This window comes from Dreissena polymorpha, chromosome 12, assembly GCF_020536995.1.
Source record: "Dreissena polymorpha isolate Duluth1 chromosome 12, UMN_Dpol_1.0, whole genome shotgun sequence".
Lineage (NCBI taxonomy): Eukaryota > Metazoa > Mollusca > Bivalvia > Myida > Dreissenidae > Dreissena > Dreissena polymorpha.
The window spans coordinates 16112683-16129338 of NC_068366.1; the positions used below are offsets into that span (position 1 = coordinate 16112683).

Sequence of the window (16656 nt, forward strand, 5' to 3'; positions counted from 1 at the left end):
CGATCACGTATTTCGCTATTTTCCCGCCTATACGTATTAATTTCAGGAACACATGTTCTTATCTTACGACCGAACAGCATCTCAGCAGGTGACATACCCGTTAATGAATGGGGTGTGCTTCGATACATTATCAGGTAATCATCGAGGTCTAATCTCCAATTACGATTTTGACTTTGAGATATGCGTAATCGCTTTAGTATTGAACGGTTCTGACGTTCAACCTCCCCATTTGCTTGCGGCCACAAGGGAGTATTTCGCCTGTGTTCGATTCCTTGAGACTGAAAATAATTTTCGAAATGCTCGCAAACAAAACTACAAGCATTGTCTGTACGTAGAGATAATGGCAAGCCATGCGTCAAAAACCATTTCCTTAATATTGACACTAGTTTTTCGCTTGTTATTACTTTGAGACCTCAAGCTCTACATATCTACTGTAATAGTCGACACAAACAAAAATGTAATCATCCGATGGTAACGGACCTAATACGTCCGCGGCTAAAACTTGCCATGGGGCACTTGGAAGCTCGGTTCTCGTAATCGGTTCGGGATTTGTTGACTGGCTTACCAACTGACAGCCATAACACGTTTTACAGTAATTTTCAATTTTCTTATCAATACCCGGCCACCAAACTTTGGTCCTCAAGTTGCTTTTAATCAACACGATTCCCGGATGACCTATGTAACCTAAGTCTAATACGCGTTTGCGTAATTCACGCGGGACAACGATTCGCGTAACCCTAAGTACTAAGTAACTAATTACACACAGTTCATCTTTGGTATGTATGAAATGATTTTGCTCGTGTTTATCCCACGTCCCGTTCGCCACGCTTTCACGTAATCTGCTTATCTCAGCATCACGAAATGATACCTCTTCTATTTCTCGAGTGGTCATAGCACTGGGTGTTGCTTCGCGCGCAACAAATTTAATGTATTCGTGGTCATCTACACTATCTATTGTCCTCGAACTGTGCTTGAGTGGAAGTCGCGACAGTGCGTCTCCAATATTGTCGCGACCGTTCACATGTTTAACCGTAAATCGGTACGGTTGCAGCCTAAGAATCCATCGCTCAAGTCTAGCGCACGGTTTTGACCTTGGTCCGTAAATGTATTCAAGTGGCTTGTGGTCAGTAAGAAGCTCGAACTCGATACCATAAAGCCATGGATGAAAACGCTCTAACGCCCACACTACACTTAAACCCTCTTTTTCAGTTTGTGAGTATCTCCTCTCATCATCAGTTAAAGGGATCTTTTCACGGTTTGGTAAATTGACAAAATTGAAAAAAGTTGTTTCAGATTAGCAAATTTTCGTTTTAGTTATGATATTTGTGAGGAAACAGTATAACTGAAAATAAGCCATGGTCTAATATAGCCATTATATGCATCTTTTGACGATTTGAAGACCTAAAAATTATAAAGCGTTGCAACGCGAAACGATTGAATAATTTGGAGAGTTCTGTTGTTGTCATTTAAATTTACGAAACTACGAAGATTGCTTATATAAGGTATAAAATACTTAAACTGTGTGTGTCCGGCGGAATAGCCGAGAAGGCTAAAGCGTTTTTACTTCAGACTAACTCCAGGACTCCGGGGGTCACTGGTTCGAACCCTGGTACCGGTTACTATTTTTCCTTTTTTTAATTTTATTCTTGATTTTTTACTGGAGCTTTTAAGATCCAATGTTTACGTTTATCAATATAAAGCATTTAATGACAAACTTCAAAATATGCAAAAATCTGTGAAAAGGCCCCTTTAAGCTCCTACTGGCATAACTTATTACGCGGTTTTCGCCATTTTGAACCTGCACGAGCACAGTACCTAGTCCAACTGGACTTGCATCGACTATGACCTTTGTCGGCGCGGTTTTATCGTAATATGTTTCGGCACATGCTAGCCTTCTTTTTAATTCTTTGAACGCGTCCTGTTGAGACCGACCCCATTTTAACACCGTATTCTTTCTTAACAGATCATTTAACGGCGCAGAAATCGTAGACAGATTCGGAGTGAGTCTTGCGCAAAAATTCACTAAACCGAGGAAACTTCGAACCTCGCTCGCGTTTCGCGGCTCAGGCGCGTTTACTACAGCATCGACCTTGACCTGCGTTGCCCCTATCCCTCTCTCAGACAGCTCATGACCCATAAACACTAACTGTTTCATGTAAAATTGACATTTTTCCTTGTTTAGTGTAAAACCTTTGTCTCTCAATACACATTGCACATTATTTAAACATTTATCATGTTGTTCTTTCGTTGCAGTATGTACAATAATGTCATCGGCAATGCTGTTAACACCCTCACAGCCTTGCAATGTTTGTTGCAAAACCATCTGGTACATTTCTGGAGCACATGTTATTCCAAACATTAAACGTTTATACCTGTATAGTCCACTGTGTTTTGTAAACGTTGTGATTTCTCGCGATTCTGGGGACAGTTCAATTTGATGATACGCGTTTTAAATGTCCAGTTTGCTGAAATACTTGCTGTTATTCATTTCCTGCAACACTTCGTCCACTGTTGGTATCGGATACCTAGTCCTTCGTATGGCTCTGTTTGCCTGCCTCATGTCAACACAAAGTCGAATGTCGCCATCATTCTTTGGTATTATGACTACAGGGGACACCCACTTCGACGGTCCACTTACGGGTTCAATGACATCTGAGTCGAGTATTTCTTTGATTTTAGCTTCCAACTTCTCTCGTAACTGATATGGCACGCGTCTGGTCGGTTGCACTACAGGTGTTACAGCCTGGTCAATGGGCACTTCAAGTTGATAACCTTTCAGTTTTCCAAGTCCCGTAAATAATTCGTTGTAATTATTAACAACATCCGATATTCCCGGTGTTTCCATTTGACGCACTATTTTAAGTACGCCAAGTCGCATAGCTGTATCACAGCTTAATAAGGACTGTCCAGATCCCTAAATGACGACAAATTCTGCGTCATCTACCGCTACACCCTTGTAAACAATCGTTGACCAAAATACACCAGCAGTCTTCAGTGGTTCCTTAGATCCATAGGCATACAGTTCTGTTTTCCTTGGCTCGTCACTGCATTGTATGTCATTTCGTTTCAAAAACTCCCACGTTTTTCTATCCACAATGTTGCAGCTGGAACCGGAATCAATGATCGCCTTTATTTGTACACCACCAATTTCGACCATTATCGATGTTGCTGTCGGAAACTTATTTTGTACAGTAAACGTGAACTGTCCGTCATCAGTTGTGTCCACAACTTGACGCATAGTAGGCGGTTTCTTTTTCGACTTTTCACCCGATCGGCATTTAATCGCAAAATGTCCTATCTTGCCACACTTATTGCAGTGTTTTCCACGCGCCGGACACGTGCTGTCCTTAGCAACATGACCACGTTTCCCACATTTAAAACATTGAACGTCATTTTGAATACGACTTTTCCGTGCAAACGTACCTTTTGTTATTCGGTTTGTTGTTGTGTTTACCGACTGTGGGCTTTGCTCAATGCATTTTGCCTGATGTTCGGCATTTTCTAATGTTCTCGCAATGGAACGCAATTCTGTCAGGGTTAAATCCCGTCCTTTTTGGAGAAGTTTCCGTCTTAATTCACTTGAAATTGACTTTTCAATCACCTGATCTCTAATTTGCTCATCTGTGTTCTCAAATTCACACGTCTCTGCTCTCTGTCGCAATCGTGTGATCTACGGATTCTGTCGTCGACTGATCTAACTTCCGGAACATATGTCTTTCGTAAGGAACATTCGATTGTGGCGCGAAATGCTTGCTTAGCGCATCAACGGCTCTAGCATAAACGTTTGCTCCCTCTCCTTCCGGCAAAGTATAGAATACATCCTGCACTTCCATGCCAGCCATGTGAAGCAACAATGCATGTTTACGGTCATTGTCTATAATTCCTTTCCTGACAACATACAGTTCAAACGCTCGAAACCAACGTTTCCACTTTGCCGCTAATCCCGACGGCTCACCATGCACATCGAATCGGGGCAAATAGTCGTTTTCTTTTTCCATCATTTAAGACAATTTAATTGAACGTTTTATATCCTCGTCGCCAATTGTAGTGTTTCATCTACAGAATACACTAGTTAGCACCATTAAAGGAACTCCATTTAAGGAACAAACACCATTGAAGGTTATACTGGTTTTATTTACATCCGTACTCGTCAAGCATACGAAACCGTCCCTCTCTGAACATGCTATCAAAGGGGCATTCATGCTGAAGGCTTGTCCTGCAAGTAGGCGTGGCCAATGCAAGCTATAACCACAGATACATCATTTTTGATCTTGTTTTGCTGTTTTCTATCTTGTATACGATTATTTTTTAATACATAAAACGTACAATATTACAGAGAATGAATAGTCGGGTCTTGGGATAGTTCTTGTTGGCTAGTCTAATAAACGAATGAATAGATCTACAGTAACGTTATATTATGATATTTAAGTACATGTCTGCTTTTGTTTCATATCATCGGACTTAATTAAATGTATAACATGCATGTCAATAACAACTGCATAATAACATATCTTTGTTCATCGCAGCCTGTCTCTTCAAGTAATTAAAACAATCGAATTACCGGTATACGCATTGTATTCATATCTGTTAAGCAAATGAAAAAAGTTCCACATTGTTGCTTAACATATGAATTCAATTCGTATGGTGACCAAATTGCCTTGAGGTGCACTGCCTCGTGCAGCCCTGTCACGGCACGTCGTGTGCCGTCCTGGCTCTTACACGTCGGCCATCTGACAGGCAGTGTGCTCTCGTACCAGGTGTCCACGCAGGTCTTGCATCCACCCAGTGATTTACAACAATTTGCAGATATAGGGGCGACGCTGGTGCTAAATTTATCGCTCTATGTCGTGATGTTGGGTAGAGCAAATGTTTGTAGCTTTAAGCTATGGGTTGACGCACTTTGTTATTTTAAAATTGTATCAGCATTTTTATGTTTGATGCTTCTTAATATTAGGATAAAAAATGTGCTTATAACAATGATAAAGTTATTTCAAAGCCTATAATAACTGAAAAACAATCAAATTATAGTCCATTCATTTAAATTCCCAATAAGTTACAACTCCGACGTTGTTACAAATTAACCCATTTATGCATAGTGGACTCTTCCATCCTTCTAAATTGGATCAATTTATTTCCAAAATTAGGGATGTCTAGTATATTTTTTTTATATTTATAATATTTTTTACAGAAATTCCTTTAAGCAAACAGCGCAGACCCTGATGAGACGCCGAATCATGCGGCATCTCATCTTGGTCTACGCTGTTTGCCAAGGCTTTTTTTCTAGACGCTAGGCATAAATGGGTTAATGAATTTCGTTTAATAACATTTGTTTTGTTGCACAGATTTTTCAACATTTTGAATGCACTGGATGTGTATAAAATGAATGAAATAATACACGTTTCGACTAATGAATGTACTTAAACATATCACTAAAGCGAACGTGTTCTTGGCGCGTTCCTCTTCCTGGCTGACGGCCCGGACCTGGTCAATCGCCTGGGCCCCGTAAACATCCTTATCCTTTCGTGTCGCTTCTTCTGTTCAAAGAAAATCTAATCTACAATTATTGAAGAACTAAACTCTGAAACTCATGTTTATTATTGGCTAACCCGATCATACACGTTAAGCTACCAATGCATACGCTTTTGTGTAATGATATTCAAGTTGTCATTTTAGAAGACAACCAGGGTCTAAAAAGGAACATTTCAACGCGTGCAAGTAGTTTCTCTAAGCTTGACGCATGATATTCGTCTTCTGTACGTAACGTAACGTTTATAAAGTAAAACTTTAAAGCAGCGTTATAATACCAATGGAAGGTAAATATTTTGTTAGTATTGACTTAATCTAAAGCGCTCTATACGGAAAATTAAATATGTTTTACAAGTAGTTATTAAACAGGCATATTCATTAATATTATACAATTTTTTCTTTTTTTTAAGCGCAAATATTAAAAATAAATAAATTCAGGTTTGGTGATAGCTCTTGTTTTAGAGCTAAAATCATTTGAAACGTCACCGTGCTGTTGTCAAATGCACCATGTGTTTGTTCTTTATCGAAATATTGGAAATTATTGATTAGATAGTGCACTTAACCAATCTAAACATTTTTATTAATATTTATTTACCCTAGCTTGTTTGGTTCCATATTTGCAGTACTAATGGAACTTAAACTTGCTATTGAGCGTCTTTAAAAGTAAAATACTGCGAACATTTTGGAAGCCGTCGATTATTATTCTCCTTAAAACGTCATGCGGGTATAGAGGGTTATACTAAACAAGAAATATCTTTAAACAAAGATATACGGCGTTGATAGTTCAATGAATGAGATTAAGGAAAGCGAATGTCTTTTTTCTGTGCAGTTCTTTGCTGCATCACACGCAGTACGGGATGTTACGCGGAGTTTTCGCGGCTTATTTTACATTATTACATATTGCTGGTCATAAACCTATATATACAAAACAGAAAACCAAAAGAAGAATGGAAGTGAAATTAAAACATATGAGTCAACCGGCCACACGAGAAGTATCCGTATTTATAGGCGCGTTCTTCGAACAAACCTGTTTTAGTGGTTTTTCGGGCATTTCTATTTGATTCGATTATTAAAAGTATCGATAATCATCGCGCTCATGCTTAATACATTTGTCAATATGGTGGACTAATTATTGTTAAATTAATCAAAAATAATATATATCATTGTATTGTTGAAAACACATTAAGAATCTACATATATCTGGTCTAAAGAAAATTCCAGGTCACCTAGTTCACGGATAGCGTATTTATTATATAACTATTATTTTACTGGCCGCGAACTCCGGTGATGACCTGTATATAAACTCATTCATACATTCATACACTGGCCGCGAATCGACCCGCTACCTCGAGGGTTGAAATGCAATGTATTAAAGTGAGGCCTCGCTTCCACTGCTCTTTATACTTTTACATGTTAACATGTTGACAAGAATATGGAAGTAAGTACTAAATATGAGAACATAGCCTTTAAATATAAACGCGTTGCGCTGGTAATTCTCTGAAAATAAAAGGTGCACGCACAAACTGTATTGATGTCGAGAATTGAGTGTAAAACTGTTCTATCTATTAAGCCTTTTCATTAGAAATAAAATTGTTTCATGCAGTAAAACAGTGTTACAAAGACGCGGATGTTTCCAATGTTCTGGTGGAATACTCAAATCAGCCAATGGAATAAATGAAGTGTATTCATTCGTACCTAGCCGCGGGAAATTTTATTTGAATTTTATTGGACACTTACAAAGGTCAGGAGAGGTGAAAAGCTGGCTTAATACAGCTTACGCCGAAAAAAAACAAGAGCATCGCATAGCGGGTGCCAACGCTCGGCTGTGGGAACAGTTTTGAATAAATGAAAGCTTGTCAGAAGAAAAGGAAGAAAGGTAAGTGGCGAGAAGAACTCATCTGAGAGTTTTTATATAAGAGGTCACAGTGACCTTGACCTTTGACCTAGTAACCCAAACATGGTTGTGGCGTGTAGAACTCATGAAGTTGCAGCTACATATGAAGTTTCAAAGTTGTAGGTGGAAGAACTTTGATTTTAGAGCCAATGTAAAGGTTTTGGCACGACGCGGACGGCGGACGGCAGACGCCAGACGACGAGCTGGCTATGACAATACCTCGGGTTTTCTCCGAAAACAGCCGAGCTAACAATAAGTGGAATAAGTGGAGAAATCACATTCATTGGAAACCCGATTTTTCTGTGCATTTGATGATGGTAACCATCGTTCTCGTAGATTTCAATATCCATGTAACTGACTCAGTTTGCTATTTTCAGACGGCCGACCCAGCTCTGACGTGTGTTATTGTTGATATTTTATCTGTGCCGCGTTCTGAGAAAACTGTTCATAATGCATGTGCGTAAACACGGCCGTTACTCACGAGCGCCACCTCTTTTTTTGGGATGCATTAATAAATGAGCCAATGCAATTTCCGAGGTGGCGCTCAGGCCCGGATGTTTTGAAATTTAACGGATAATTTTACAGGGTTATTAGGTTAAATATGTTTTTCAACACATTTCGCAATATTTAAAAAAAATCGGCCAATGTAGTGCGATTCAGCGATTATAAATTCATCTTACAATTACAGAAACATACAATCACAACCCATTTGGAAACGTGAGGACCTTTATAAGTTGTGGCATGGAAGGATTCTTAAAAGCAAATCGATGTCTTTTGCCTGTGTGACGAGCAAATTTCCTGCCAAATAAATCGCTCATTTTATAAAACGATTGCTTTGAACCTGTACAAATTAATGCGTGCACAAACACATCGGCTTCTAGCCGATCTAATAGATAAAATTTAATTTGACAAATTTGAATTTTTCAAAAAGAGATTGAGCAAATGCCAAGGAGGTTGCGCTCACATTAGGAGGTGGCGCCAATGCACATTTATAGCTATTTTAACAAAAAATATTTTATGTTATGGTTTCGATTATGTTTACAGGACTTACATTATTTTTATGTAAGTTGACTACTTTAGCACATTTGAGCCGCGTTTTGAATTGTAACAAGGGCTGTTTGTAAAACATGCATGCCCCCCTATATGGGCTATAAGTTGTAGTAGCAGCCATTGTGTGAATACGTTTTTTGTCACTGTGAACAACGGTGGTGGTGGTGGTGGTGGTGGAGGTGGTCGTGGTGGTGGTCGTGGTGGTTGTGGTGGTAGTGGTGGTGGTGGTGGTGGTGGTGGTGTAGTAGTAGAAGAAGTAGAAGTAGTAGTAGTAGTAGTAGTAGTAGTAGTAGTAGTAGTAGTAGTAGTAGTAGTAGCAGTAGCAGTAGCAGTAGCAGTAGCAGTAGCAGCAGCATTACAATAACAATACTTAAGAATGATCAAATGGGAAAAGGTAACCTAGCACTGGCAGTAAATATGGGGCTCATTTACAGGTCAGATTTGGAATCTCTGCTGTAAAATGAGATTTTAAATTAATTTAAGGGAGGCAAATGCTGTAATAAAAAGAACATGCATAAACGGTAGTTGTTTCCCTTGTTTGAACCATGCTAAATCCTTAAAATGCCTTTTTCCAGTAACTGTGACCTTCACCTGTGACCTTTGTCCTAGTGACCTCAAAATCGATAGGGGTCATCTGCGAGTCATGATCAATGTACCTATGAAGTTTCATGATCCTAGCCCCAAGCGCTATTGAGTTATCATCCGGAAACCACCTGGTGGACGGACCGACAGACAGACAGACTTAAAATGCCTATTTCCAGTAACTGTGATTAACCTGTGACCTTGAACTAGTGACCTCAAAATCAGTAGGGGTCATCTGCGAGTCATTATCAATGTACCTATGAAGTTTCATGATCCTAGCCCCAAGCGTTCTTGAGTTATCATCCGGAAACCTCCTGGTGGTCGGACCGACAGACAACCTGGTGGACGGACCGACAGACAGACCGACATGAGCAAAGCAATATACCCCCTCTTCTTCGAAGGGGGGCATAAACAGTAGTTTTTTTATTAATGTATTTAAACGTTCGTCTTTGTAAGATAACAACATTTAACATGTATTACACACAATGTTAACGGAAAAAGACCGAGCTATCTTCATTTTTTTGGAGTTGATAGTGGAATAAACAACATAAATGAGCCTAATTAAGATTCGTTTACCTTGGCCTTTTAGTTGAATAAGCATTTGGATTAACGGCCACAAATCATAGTTTCAAGAAGAAGTGTTATCTTATACTTATTTTGTGACTTATTATACTGTATACAAATATTGATGTCGATGAATTATTTTGATAATGTTAAACATTAAGTTATTGGTTTGATTATTACAAATTTTTGGTATACATCGTACAATATGTTTTATTCATGGTGGCGACTTCTTAATTGAGTTGATCACTTATATATTTAAACAACTACATCTTATTTCATTATAGATTGTGTTTATGTTTTGTAAAGATTTGGACCTTCGTATGCACGTTGAAAAATAAATTTAATATAACAAATAACATTATCTATCAAATCTACGTCATGTGATAATGTCATTGCGATACGACTATTAATTGATACATCCTGCATTGGCGCCACCTCCTATCATTAGCGCCACCTCCTAAGCATTGGCTCCATCTCTTTTGGAAAAATGCAAAATTATCTACGTCGGCAAGAAGCCAATATTTGTGTGCATGCAGCATCTAATGTATATTGTACGCAATCGTTTGAGGCCGTTAGCGATTTAATTGGGTAGACTTTTTTTCGTCACACAGGAAAACTCATCGAAATACTTTTTAAATCTCCACAATGCAACAACTTATAAAGGTTCTCGAGTTTTTAAATGGTTTGAGAATGTACGTGCCTGTACATTTTTGGACGAATCAATCTTCGCTGAATCGCACTACATTGCCCAATTTTAAAAATAATGCGAATTATGGTGGAAAAACATATAAAACCTTATCACCCTGTAAAATCATTGTCATTGAAATTTCAAAACATCCGGGCCTGAGCGCCACCTCGGAGGTTTCATTGGCTCATTTATGAATGCATCGCAAAAAAGAGGTGGCGCGTGTGATTAACGGCCGTGGTAAAGTGTCGTTAAAAAACAGCCAAAAACGCAATGCAAATAGCATATTCAGATAACCATATGCATAGTGTCGGCCATAATTGTAAGTCTGCCAAAAAATGAAACCACTGTAAAAACGCCACAAGCAAATTTATATACGTCACTGTGTATCATTACGCAAAACATGCGCATTAAAAACCTCAGACATGATTCTTAATCGCAAACAGATTTAACGCAAACTTGTAAGAGAAGTATAAAAAAGGTTTTATTTTGAAAATGTCATCTTAAGTTAAAACATCTGTACAATTTAATATAAAATAGTCAGTCCTTACACTTGCAGCGATTTCCATGCGCATTTATTGATAATTGAAAAGTGTGAGCACATTCAAATACAACTTCTGGCATATAACAAAATATAACCACACATTTACTGTGGTATAATCTGCCGTTTATGAGACAATTATATTTACACATTTTATAGTTAGAAGTTCCTCCAAGTGTATAGTACGTTCATTGTATTCATAAATGGCACATGACTACATATATAACAGGTACACGTGTCGTTAACATCTAACGGGGTGTTTACAATGAATCTATATTGCATACTAGTATATTGCACAAAACAACACAATATATTGTCACACGGAATAGGTTACTTAAAGACTTGTAAACAGAATATAGAAATCATACTTGTAGTAACATATGTTCGATGCGTATACAAACTCTCGAAGGACGAGTTCAATAGCATGAATCCGTGTTCCGTGAGATGCAAACAACCATGGACCAAACACGAACTCGAAAACAATAAACTATTCACTCGGTTTTCAAATAGTATGTACATCATGAAGTTGTATAAACAAGAGGGCCATGATGGCCCTGTATCGCTCCACTGTTTTTTATGCGAAAAAAACGTGCAATGCGCATGGGTTGAAATGTACTCAAGCATGTGACTTTCTCTTTCTATCCTTCGTCCTACTGGGCGCTTAAAGTTGGAAGGGTGAGCATTTATATATGGAAAAAGTTACTACCGTGTTAACTTAACATACTAAAAAGCCCGGGAATTGTTGCACAGATCCTTTGCATATAACGTAGGTACATTTATCGCTCCAAAAGATATTGTCGTTCTTTCTATTTCACATATTTTTTAGATGCTGAAGATCAAATCTACGCATTTGATTTGAAACAGATTCACAAGACCCATATGAATCAAAATGCCTTAACCCTTTTCCAAACGAGACATTTTGGACATTCCCAATTTGAAAGAGGTTGCAGACGACAATTAAATTGTAATGGAATCTGAAGGAAATGATCAGGTAGGGAAGAAATAATTGTGATAAAAGGAGAAATTGCTCATCTTGAGCAATTTCTCCTTTTATCACAATTATTTATAAAGTCGTCAGCTACAAACCTGTAAAATCCTGTTCGTGTTTGGTAAAGGGTAAATAATCTCTGGTTCCTTCTTAAGAGCCTTTCACCTATTTATAACAAATACAATAGTAGCATCTTTCTTTGTAAAGAATCATCTCAAAATCTAACAAGGGCTGTTTGTAAAACATGCATGTTCCCCCATATGGGCTGTCAGTTGTAGTGGCAGCCATTGTGTGAATACGTTATTTGGCACTGTGACCTTGACCTTTGACCTAGTGACCTAAAAATCAATAGGGGCCATCTGCGAGTCATGATCAATGTACCTATGAAGTTTCATGATCCTAGGCGTATTAGCTTTCTTGAGTTATCATCCGGAAACCATTTTAATATTTCGGGTCAACGTGACCTTGACCTTTGACCTAGTGACCTGCAAATCAATAGGGGGTCATCTGCGAGTCATGAACAAATTTGGTAGAGGACTATTAGATATCACTACATACCAAATTTAGTAGCCGTAGGCTCTATAATTATGAACAAGGAGATTTTTAAAGTTTGCACAAAATAGGCCTTATTTAAGCATATGTTCATTTTTGTGACCCCCGGGCAGGGTCAAATTTGTCATTAGGGGCATTATTTGAACAAACTAAGTAGCGACCTATTAGATGTCACTACATACCGAATTTGGTAGAAATAGGCCCAATAGTAATGGACAAGAAGATTTTAAATTTTGCACAAAATGGACCCAATATAAGCATATGTTCAATTTTGTGACCCCTGGGGAACGGTCAAATTTGATCCCAGGGGCTTTTTTTAAAACAAACTTGGTAGAGGACTATTAGATGTCATTACATATCAAATTTGGTAGCCCTATGCCATACGGATATGGACAAGAAGATTTTTAAAGTTTGCACAAAACAGGCCTTATATAAGCAAATCTTCAATTTTTTGACCCCTCGGGGCTGGGTCAAATTTGATCCCAGGGGCATAATTTGAAGAAACTTGGTCGAGGACTATAAGATGTCACTACATACTAAATTTGGTAGCCCTATGCCCTACGGACGAGAAGATTTTTAAAGTTTTCACAAAATAGGCCTTACATAAGCAAATTTTCAACATTTTGACCCCCCCCGGGGCAAGGTCAAATTTGACCTTAGGTTAATAATTTGAAGAAACTTGGTAGAGGACTATAAGATGTCACTACATACTAAATTTGGTAGCCCTAGGTCCTATGGTTATGGACAAGAAGATTTCTAAAGTTTTCACAAAATAAGCCTTATATAAGTAAATTTTCAATACTTGACCCCCCGGGGCAGGGTCAAATTTGACCCCAGGGGCATAATTTGAAGAAACTTGGTAGAGGATGTCACTACATACCAAATTTGGTAGCCCTAGGCCAAATGGTCATGGGCAAGAAGATTTTTAAAGTTTTCACAAAATAGGCCTTATATAAGCTAATTTTCAATTTTTTACCCCCCGGGGCAGAGTCAAATTTGACCCAAGGGGCATAATTTGAAGACAATTGGTAGAGGACTATAAGATGTCACTTCATACCGAATTTGGTAGCCCTAGGCCCAATGGTTATGGACAAGAAGATTTTTAAAGTTTTCACAAAATAGGCCTTATATAAGCAAATTTTCAATTTTTTTGACCCATGGGGTAGGGTCAAATTTGACCCCAGGGGCATAATTTGAAAAAACTTGGTAGAGGACTATAAGATGTCACTACATACCAAATTTGGCAGCCCTAGGCCAACTGGTTATGGACGAGAAGATTTTTAAAGTTTTCACAAAATAGGCCTTATATAAGCAAATTTTCAATTTTTGACCCCCCCAGGGCAGGGTCAATTTTGACCCCAGGAGCATAATTTTAACAATTTTGGAAGAGGTTAACCCCAGGAACATTCCTGAGAAATTGCATCAGAATTTGACCTGTAGTTTAGGAGAAGAAGATGTTTAAAGAAAAAGTTAACGCACGGACGGACGGACAGACGCACGCACGCACGACGGACACAGGACCATGACATAAGCCCCGCTGGCCTCTGGCCAGTGGAGCTAAAAATGATAATAAATACATGCGAAAGTGAAAGCTGAATATTTAACATTAAAGAGGTCTTGTTTACAGGTTTGCACTTGTAACGCTTGCGTGAATTATGTAATAATTTATATTAATTAATTGCGCGTCGGCACACATTTTTAAGAACAAAAAAGGTTAGAAAAAGTCCAAATGTTTCTTGTTTTCGAGTTTATACCTCCGTAACGTATAATTTCGAATGTAAATTTTCAATGTTGTCAACGTCCTTAGTGTTATGTCGATCTCTTTTTGTCTTGAATCTGTGACAATTTGTTTTATAATTGTCACTTAGATAAAATGGTGCTCCAGAAAATATAGATAAATGTACTGTCGACTTCACATCGCGAAATATCAATGCCATCCTGCTGCTGCATCCAGTGACAAATATCCGTCTCATCTGTATATAAACAGGCCAACAATTCGCAAGACACACACGCGTCCCGTGACTTTGACCATTCCACCATCGACTTTATATCTTGAGCGGAAACATTAACAAATTCATAAACTACCTTTCTGATCGATTGAGGAAGGTAGTAGAGCTGTGTATTCGAAATCTTTTCACAACCAAATATCAGATTGTGTAGAGTTGTCAGGTTTGAAAGAGTTGAACAGTGAAAATCATTTGATAGTGTATTTATCATCAGCTTTAGACTTCTAATATTTTTACCAGTGACAGACACAGATTGAAAGATGCGCTCCTCTGATAAAGGTGTTATTGCAAATATTTCACACGCGTGTATATAGGTGCAGTCTAAATTACTTATATCAGAATTTTTACTAATTGATAAGAACTTGAGTTTTAGACCATGTAAGTCAAATGGACCATCGCCCATAAGCCAGAGATACAACAATGTTTCTCTTGATTGCGAAATAATTTCCTTTATACAACAATATGATGATTCCTGTTGAGCTGAAGTTAAAAATTGTGTATTAAGGCTAATGATGTTTGATATGTTCATATCGATTAACGTCTTTAAAGCATCTTTTTCCTTGATCTTCTCATTTTCAAAATTACTACAAGTAATTGCTACATGACTGAGTGTCAATTGTAAGCATGGCTGTTTATTCGCCACCCTTTCAATAAAGCCATCCAATACAATGTGTTGTGCTAAATAAATCGTGGAAACTAGATCATACGCCTGTTCTGATATAGAATGCAGCTTGCTTTCAAAGGTGCTTGTTATGACATCCATGATGTACTGTGACATTCTTTCAGCCGCTGGAGCACACATTCCACACGTGAAGATAAATAACTGGCCAATGTCCAGAATAGAATCAGCATCACAATACACCGACTGTATGACGTTCAGGATGTCTGCAATGTCCGTCCTATTCATTGCAATATACAACGACGCTAGGAACTCCTGAATTGTTTTGTGTACAAACATGTATGGAACATTCTTTCGCGAGCTAAGCGCCAACGTCTTTTTCTTTGTGATAATACCTGTCTGAAGTAAGTAATCAAGTTTTGGTTTCGTCATATGGTTTGTGATTGTGTTTTCCGAAAAAACTAGCGAAGATTCTTTATTAGAGTCTGTTAGCGTTTTAAATGCCAGCACACTTGCAGAGCGGACCAGCGACCAATTTCCCCGCAGATACTCGGTTGTTTCTGTTCCAAATGTTTGTGTTATTTCCTCAAAACAAGTTTCTTCTGTGTCAAATTCTTTTATTTGAAGTTTTTGCAATCCCTTGGCTATGTGCATATCTAGCATATCAATGTATATAGCACATAGTGAACCTTCCATCAATCGCTAAAACTGATGAACTAACTGCACACAAACAGCTGGTAATGTGATGAGATTGTGGAAGCTTTCTGCCTTTATTTTCTTCAAGAAATCAATACATTTGCATTGTTGATCATTTTTAGAAATACCGTCCTTCTCAGCTAAAAGATTGATGACATTGTCAGCCAAGGTTTCGTAGTTTGTAACGCCGGAAATTTCGAACATACACGTCAACGTATCGCTCATGCTTATATTGGCAAGTTTCCATGGTCGTGCGGTTATGATGTTGGTAATGTTTCTTCGCTTTAAATACAGTGGCATACCTCAGTCTTTACGGCACTTGCACGCAGAGTCACATGGCGGTGGGAAGGGTATTTCAGGATGGCACCATTCGTCTGCAGCGTCTGTCAAAACAATACATGTATGTTCCCAGACACTGTCATCCCAAGATAGTCTGTTGCTTTTTATGGCATCCTCGACCATCTGACTGACGTTACACATTGATCCGCTGTAATCACGTAATGTCACAAAAAACAGAAATGTGTAGTCTCGCAAAGTGTCAAGATCGTTGAAACCTGTTCGGTTTGACGCCTTTCCTCTGGTAGTGACTGTCCCTATTTTCTTAGTACTGGCACCATTTTCAGAATGGACTTCACACCAATCAAGAACTAGCTTTGTTGAAAACGTCGTTTTACCACAACCCGGATTGCCGGGTTTGTAGGAATTCACATCTGATTCCATCGTTGAAGTCTTGTCCGTTTTACTCCCGCCTTGTCTGTCGTCTTGGCCTCTCTTCAGTTCCTTGATGGACGGGGGAACGTAGATCCGTTCTAAAGGTACATCTATGTCAGGATCCAGCATCGACACAGGCACAACGCACCTTTTTCTGTACTGTTCGACTAACCACGACTGGATTTCTGCCAGAAATGCAATTGTAAGTATATATTACTATTTTACGAAACTTACTAGTAGTT

General features: G+C 38.5%; 2 protein-coding genes across 6 annotated transcripts in view; both read right to left on the bottom strand.

Annotated features, from left to right (window-relative positions):
- Positions 1-16656, bottom strand: part of LOC127852873 (uncharacterized) — a 106829-nt gene that overhangs the window by 36126 nt on the left and 54047 nt on the right. Inside the window, exon 5 of one of the 3 annotated variants that reach the window (XM_052386888.1) lies at positions 16006-16599. In XM_052386888.1, the coding sequence (XP_052242848.1) occupies positions 16007-16599 (593 nt within the window). In that variant the 3' untranslated portion in view covers position 16006. The other 2 variants (XM_052386884.1, XM_052386886.1) reach the window with 2 other exon arrangements.
- LOC127852874 (uncharacterized) overlaps positions 1-16656 on the bottom strand; it is a 106288-nt gene that overhangs the window by 36070 nt on the left and 53562 nt on the right. The window lies entirely within an intron of this gene.